At 61.0% G+C, this 6,459-nt stretch overlaps 1 protein-coding gene across 1 annotated transcript; it reads right to left on the bottom strand.

The window, feature by feature from the left end:
* Positions 1-765: 765 nt before the first annotated feature.
* LOC103351888 (uncharacterized protein CXorf49C) lies at positions 766-5,180 on the bottom strand. Its single transcript, XM_089323939.1, has 7 exons — positions 3,927-5,180; positions 2,640-2,775; positions 2,036-2,112; positions 1,724-1,769; positions 1,285-1,299; positions 1,084-1,125; positions 766-974 (listed from the first exon to the last, which is right to left on the bottom strand). Exons 1-6 carry the CDS (start codon positions 5,178-5,180, stop codon positions 1,085-1,087), a joined length of 1,569 nt encoding a protein of 522 aa, XP_089180065.1. The 3' UTR covers positions 766-974; position 1,084.
* Positions 5,181-6,459: the final 1,279 nt, after the last annotated feature.

Here is a 6,459-nt window from a genome sequence, read left to right as displayed (position 1 = left end):
TACACCACAGCAATGGCCCCTAATGATATACTTGTATTAGAGTACTACCTATGGGTAGAGAGTTTAGTTCACTACCTCTTCCTCCCCCACCCACATACAGGGACTATTCACAGACAAGCAACCCAGGGCAGGGCGAGCATTCTGATTGCTAGAGCTGGCATTTATTCAGTATCTCAATGTTCCTCTCTTCTGGCGACTTTGCCTTGACGCGCCCTAAAGTGGTAGTCTCTTGTTTCGAGTTTTCCCCTTTGATGAGGACCATGCAGGACGTTCCAATCCGAGGCTGCCACTGGCCCTAGAAACAAACCGGCCGTTCACCAGCGGGGACATGGAGCTCATCAGCAGAGAAGCGGCTGGGCGGCTAGGATGTGAAGGATGGGGACGCTCTCGTCGTCAGCGGGTCTTCACTTCACCCGCAAGGAACCACAGACTCACTTCCCCATCGCTAATCCAGAGGTGAGCCTGCCCTTTGCTCCAGCACTCTCTGGGATGCGACTCCTGCCTCCACCCTTCCACTGAAACTGGGCAAGGAGAACCACAAGCGTCTGCTACTGACTTTCGAAGCTGAGGCCTGCCAAGGAAACCAGGCTGACCTGCAGGGTCTGCATGAGCGTTCCCTGAGCACACTGCTACCAGAGGGCGACAAGTCCAGATATGGGACTGTATCTGAACTGCCCCGGGCCCCGGGGCAGATGAGGCCAACACAGGAATTCCACGCAATGTTGGCAGAAAATGCAATTAAAACACAAGTTTATTGTGGTGCAAACAGAACAGGGGAACTGCGTGTAAAACGCTCGGACATGGTGCAGCTCCCAATGCGCCAGAGAGGGCAGAGCACAGAACACGAGAGGTAATTTAACTTGGAACTGGGGTGAACAGGGGAAGGGGCAAAAGCAGACGCAGAGAGGAAGGTCCTATTGACGTGTATCTGGAGGGAAGCGGCTCTGTGTCTGGTGGAGGATTCCGGGTTCCCCCTGTGGAGTAGAGCAGAGCCAGAGCAAGGTCGAACCCAGGCCAGGGCCTGCCCGCCTCCCTCCTAAACAGCCAGGATGGTGGCAAGTGGCATGGCAGGGGAACACTCACTTCACATCCCCCCGAACTTCTCAGTGATGCACATCAAGATGGCTGGAACAGAGACACAAGGCACTGCAGTCAGCCCTACGGAAACCTGGTTCTGTGCCCCCGGGGAGGGGGGAAGGGATCACCTAGCCCTGCCCCCTGCAACCCTTCCAGCCCCCCCCCCAAACAGCCCTGGGACACACCACCCACCATCGCCTGAATTACCTGTGGAAACTTCTTCTAAACAGGACCAAAACGGACCAGTGGTTCTCAATCGTCGGGTCGTATCAGAACCATTCAGAGCATGTTAAACAGCAACCAACCAACCAACAGCAGAACCCTCACAAGTCACAACAAGCACCACCACCAGGCCAAACCCATGCAGTAGCTCTAAACATCTCGAGGAAGGAGATCTCTGGGTCTCTTTGGCAAAATTCAGCTCGGAAGTGCACTTCCCCCTGTGCAACCCTTGGCTACAAAAACACACAGAGCTCCAGGAGGCCTGCTTGGTTCTGCTCTCCTCTGGAATGAGGGTCCCAGTGTTACTGCCCGCACCCGCAACCCACCTCCACCCCATGCTCTGGCACCTGCAAAGTGACTGCTTGCTCACAAAACGACTACTTGGTCTGCCCCAGTCCCATCCCCAGCCTGGGCTTTGTCATACCTAGTTCTTCTTTAAGGTCTTCTACCTCCTTCTGTAGCACAACACACTGAACCAATGAACGAGAGAGAGAGAGAGAGAGAGAGAGAGAGAGAATATTACGGCCTCCCCCTTCCCCATCCGCCTTGCTGGCCCTGATGTCTGGCACCTCCCACACCCCGGTGGGCAGGCTGCCTTGAAATGCGAAATGAAAGGAGCGCCCACTATCCATGGTGTGTGCGACGGTGAGCAGGGGCACAAGGGTGAGCTGGACCAGGACACGGATCCCACCAGGGAATTTGGACCCTCATTTCTAGCAGCCGGAGGCAGCATTACCCGAGGACAGCCCTCGATTCCGGGTGGTAACTGCTGCACTGCTGGTCTCTGAGGACGGACAGGTGGCTCCTGGTCTCCTGAAACAGAAAGCACAATCCAGCTCCCAGCCCGGGAGTGAGGTAGAAAGGGCCTGGAGTGGTCTAATGTGAGGCAGCCTCGCCCTCTGCTGACAAGTTGCCCGTGCTCTGCCCAGGGCCTCGACCCCTTCTCTGTGCCAGCCTTCCCTGCCCCACCGTGTCAGCCCGTGTGCCACTGTGGCTCCCTAGGACTGTGGCTCTGGGGCGCAGAGCAGAGCCACAGGCCCAGCCAGCTCCCGAGAGGGGCCATGAGCTATGCAGGACTTCGCAGGAACAGCTCTGTTAAACTGTCCACCTACTTCTGGTTTTGGAGCTTGGGGCCCAGCAACAAACCACCCCCACCACGTACACTCCACTCAGAGGAGGCTGTGGCTTCGGGGCATCCCTGATGACCCCCGTTTCCTGTGGACAGCTGACTGCATAGGCAGGGAAGCCGTGGAGCAAGGCTGAGACCCCAGAGGTGACAGGGCCGGGGGCTTCCCTCCTCTATCCCTCCTAGTTCCCCGAATGAACCCTACTGAAAGTACCGGAGCGTGCACGGCCTCTAGGTGGGACAGCTCCCGAGCTCTGCAACAGGGACTGCAGGTTCCTCAGAGCTCGTACTTCTTGGGGGGTAGGGACCCCCTGCTGAATTCTCCACGATGCTGGTAAGACGTCGGGGGCCTGCTAGACAGAAACTAAAACCAAAATTTCTCAAAGCTGGGCTAGGCGTCAGAGACAGTGTGCGGTGTGTGCGCAAGGGCACCAGGCTTCAGTGACAGTGTGCGGTGTGTGCGCAGGGGCACCAGGCTTCAGTGACAGTGTGCGGTGTGTGCGCAGGGGCGCCAGGCGTCAGAGACAGTGTGCGGTGTGTGTGTAGGGGCGCTAGGCGTCAGTGAGAGTGTGCAGTGTGTGTCTAGGGGCGCTAGGTGTGAGAGTGTGTGGTGTGTGTGCAGGGGCGCTAGGCGTCAGTGAGAGTGTGCGGTGTGTGTGTAGGGGCGCTAGGTGTGAGAGTGTGCGGTGTGTGTCTAGGGATGCCAGGCGTCAGAGACAGTGTGCGCTGTGTGTGTAGGGGCGCTAGGCGTCAGTGAGTGTGCAGTGTGTGTCTAGGGGCGCTATGTGTGAGAGTGTGCGGTGTGTAGGGGCGCTAGGCGTCAGTGAGAGTGTGCGGTGTGTGCGCAGGGGCGCTAGGCGTCAGTGACAGTGTGCGGTGTGTGTGCAGGGGCGCTAGGCGTCAGTGGGAGTGTGTGGTGTGTGCGCAGGGGCGCCAGGCATCAGTGAGAGTGTGCAGTGTGTGCGCAGGGGCGCTAGGCGTCAGTGGGAGTGTGCGGTGGGCACGTAGGGGCCATGGTGAGGTGAGGTCAGGAGAAGGCAGTGGACCTGGAGGCTCTTTCTCCATCCGGGAGCCCCAGGCCAGGGGGCATCTCTGAGGCAGGGAGATGATGGAGGTGAGGAGAAGCCCACCCCTCCTGCCATGCGGCCTTGGGATGCAGCTGGCAGGCAGGAACTGGGAGGCTGCGGAAAGTCAACCCTGAGGCTGGCAGCCCAATGCCGTGTTCCACATCAGCCGCAGCCCTGCCGTCCGCCCCAGCTCCCCTCTGCGCAGGAAGCAGGACCACGCAGACGTGCAGAACAGTGCCGCTACCTAGCAGGTGCCCTCTCAACATCTGTCCCTGCCCTGAGGACCTCAATTCCACAGCGGATGACCGAGGGCTCGAACAGCCTGCCTCCGGGAAGGGACGGGGAGCCCGAGACGACGGGTGCGTGACAGGGGAGAAATCTCAGCGCGCACGTGGACCGGGATGGAGAGCAGAAGGCATGCGGTGCCTACTCACGTGCGCACCGGGGACTGGATCTCTCTTCGCGCCACTCTCTCGAGTCTCCACAGCCTGGGACTTCCTCCTGGCCTGGGCTTTCTTCCCAGCGCCACCCTGCTTCGACGGCTTGCGTCCCCAAGGGAACGCTGTGCTGGGCTTGCCAAGCAGTGAAGTGCAGAATGGGAGCAAGCCGGCCGCTTCCCGGGGAGCTGTGGCTTGCCTCTGGAGCCAGGGAGCAAAGGCTGCGCCCGGGCCAACTTCGGGGGCAACCCCTGGGGGGTTCTCCTGGGTCACCTTCCTCCGGGGAGTGGCCTGAGAGCAGCCCCCTGCCCTGGCAGCAGCTGCAGCCGCTCCTGGGTGCCTTGGCCTGGCCCCTGCCTTCCCGGACACCTCGCCCTGCATTTTCTTAGAGGCGGAGGGCCCCAGCTCCCCCGCCGCCGGCCTTTCTGGGTGGCAAGTGGGACCCCGCGCAGAGGTGCAGGGAGGGCCTGGCGTGGGGGCGAACTGCTCCCTGCCGTGGGGAGTCGCGTGCCTGGGGCTCTCTGCCAGAACCTCGGAGCTGCTGCCCTTGGCCTGGCCCCCTGCTTTCAGCCGAATGCTCCCCCTCCTGGGCTGCACGTCCTCCAGCTCGGAGGAGGCCTCTGAGCCGGAAGACAGCCCCTCGGGCCCTTCCCCGTAGGCGCGCTGCCCCCGAGGGCTGCCGCCTCCCATCTCGCTGCGGGCCTCGGCCCGGCCTTCCCTGCGGGCACTCACTTGCAGAGGGGCCGCACAAGCCTGCAGGAATTCCTCACAGCTCGCCCCCAGCACGCCTCTGCCGCCACCGCCGGCCTCGACGCGAGCCAAGATGGCGGCCGCCTCAGCGCTCGGCAGTCGGCGCCGGGCCCCGTCCCCCGGGCCGCTCAGTGGCCGCTCGGGGCCCGCACAGCCCTCAGCGACCTGGGACGCGGGAGCCCCCGTGCCCTCGCCCTCCAGGACGGGGGTGCCAGGCGGGCCCTCAGCACCCCAGAGCACGCCCGCCCCCGCCTGGGCCATTTGCGGCTGGACCTCGGCCCCGCGATCCGACGCCAGCTGCCACTTGGGGGCCTGCACGCTGGAGGGCCCGCCGTCCCCTCCGCCCTCGCACCGGGGCTGGCCCTCGCCGCTGCCCGCTGGCCCCCAAACCAAGCCTGCTGCTGCTGCCCGCGAGGCTCCGCCACCACCTGCGGCGGTCTGCTCCTCGCGCTCTGGGCCGCTACCATCGCTAAAGCCTGACGCCCCACTGTGGGAGCTCATGGCGCACGTGCGGGCGGACAGGGCTGAGGGGAGACGGTGGACTGGGCACAATCCTCGCGGTGGGAAGGGGCGCGTCAGGAGGACGACGCCTGGGCCCGGCCGTTACCGCAAGGGTCGAAGGGAACCTCCTCAAACCACGCGAGGCTTGCCTCGTGGTCTCTCGTGACGCTCAGCCCACCTCTCACTGTTGGCACTCCCTCCTGCGGTGCCACTCAAGGAAAGACCCAGCCAATAGGGACAGGGTCATTCAGTGGCTGCCAATCGTGGCGCGCGATTGGGTGGTCGGTGGCCAGTCCTGTGGCGGAACGTGCGCGTCCTGGGCTCGCCCCACCTTCCTTTCCCTCCCACACTGTTGGCATCTGCCTTAGAGGGGCAGCCGGGTCTCAGGGTCTCGGTTTCCTCACTGTAGAGCTCGGGGCAGGTGGCAACCTCTGCCTCAGGGTCGTGTAATGGTGGCTGTGGAGCCGTCAAGTAGGAACGATGTGTAGGCTCTATTCCACTACCACACCTACGTCCTCGTAGCAACATGGACGAGCAAACCCGTCTCCAATGACCAGAGGTCAGCCTAGGCCTCAGCTCGTGGCAAGTATCTTAAGGCTTCTGGCTGTGCTGTCTCTGTTGCAGCTGCTCCACCTGTATTCAAATATCCGGGACTGGGAGCCTGTAACACTTCGCTGGCCTGCCTCTTTGGTGTCAGATTTTACAAACCACTCCCATAACCCCAAGCCCACAGGAACTTCCAATCCACTTTAAGTCACAGAAGCAAGTTTACCACTGGCCCACAGCATCCCCAAGACATGTTCTCCACCACTGATCATGAGGATATGAACTAAAAATGCATTTTCACATCCTAGATTTGCTACAATGAAAGAGCTTAAGCACTCTGAGGGCAGCAGAGACTGTGAGCAAAGGTGTGCTTTTGCCAATTGCTGGAAGGAAAGGGAGAATTTTCCAGAATCTGTGACATGCAGATCATACCACATTTCATATGTGCCTGAAATGGGGCTAAGCACTATAAATCAACGATTTCATTTATTTATTTATTTATTATTAAAGATTTATTTTGGGGGGCGGCGCTGTGGCATAGCGGGTAAAGCCGCCGCCTGCAGTGCAGGCATCCCTTGTGGACGCTGGTTCGAGTCCTGACTGCTCCTCTTCTGATCCAGCTCTCTGCTATGGCCTGGGAAAGCAGACGAGGATGGTCCAAGTTCTTGGGCCCTTGCACCCATGCCTGCGCCCACCCTGCCAGGCATGCACAAGAGCCTCTGCAGTCAGTAAT

Source organism: Oryctolagus cuniculus, chromosome X (assembly GCF_051225735.1).
Source record: "Oryctolagus cuniculus isolate XC-2025 breed Fujian yellow rabbit chromosome X, ASM5122573v1, whole genome shotgun sequence".
Lineage (NCBI taxonomy): Eukaryota > Metazoa > Chordata > Mammalia > Lagomorpha > Leporidae > Oryctolagus > Oryctolagus cuniculus.
Note: the sequence above shows the minus strand (reverse complement) of the source record. Positions and strands in the feature narration are given on the sequence as shown.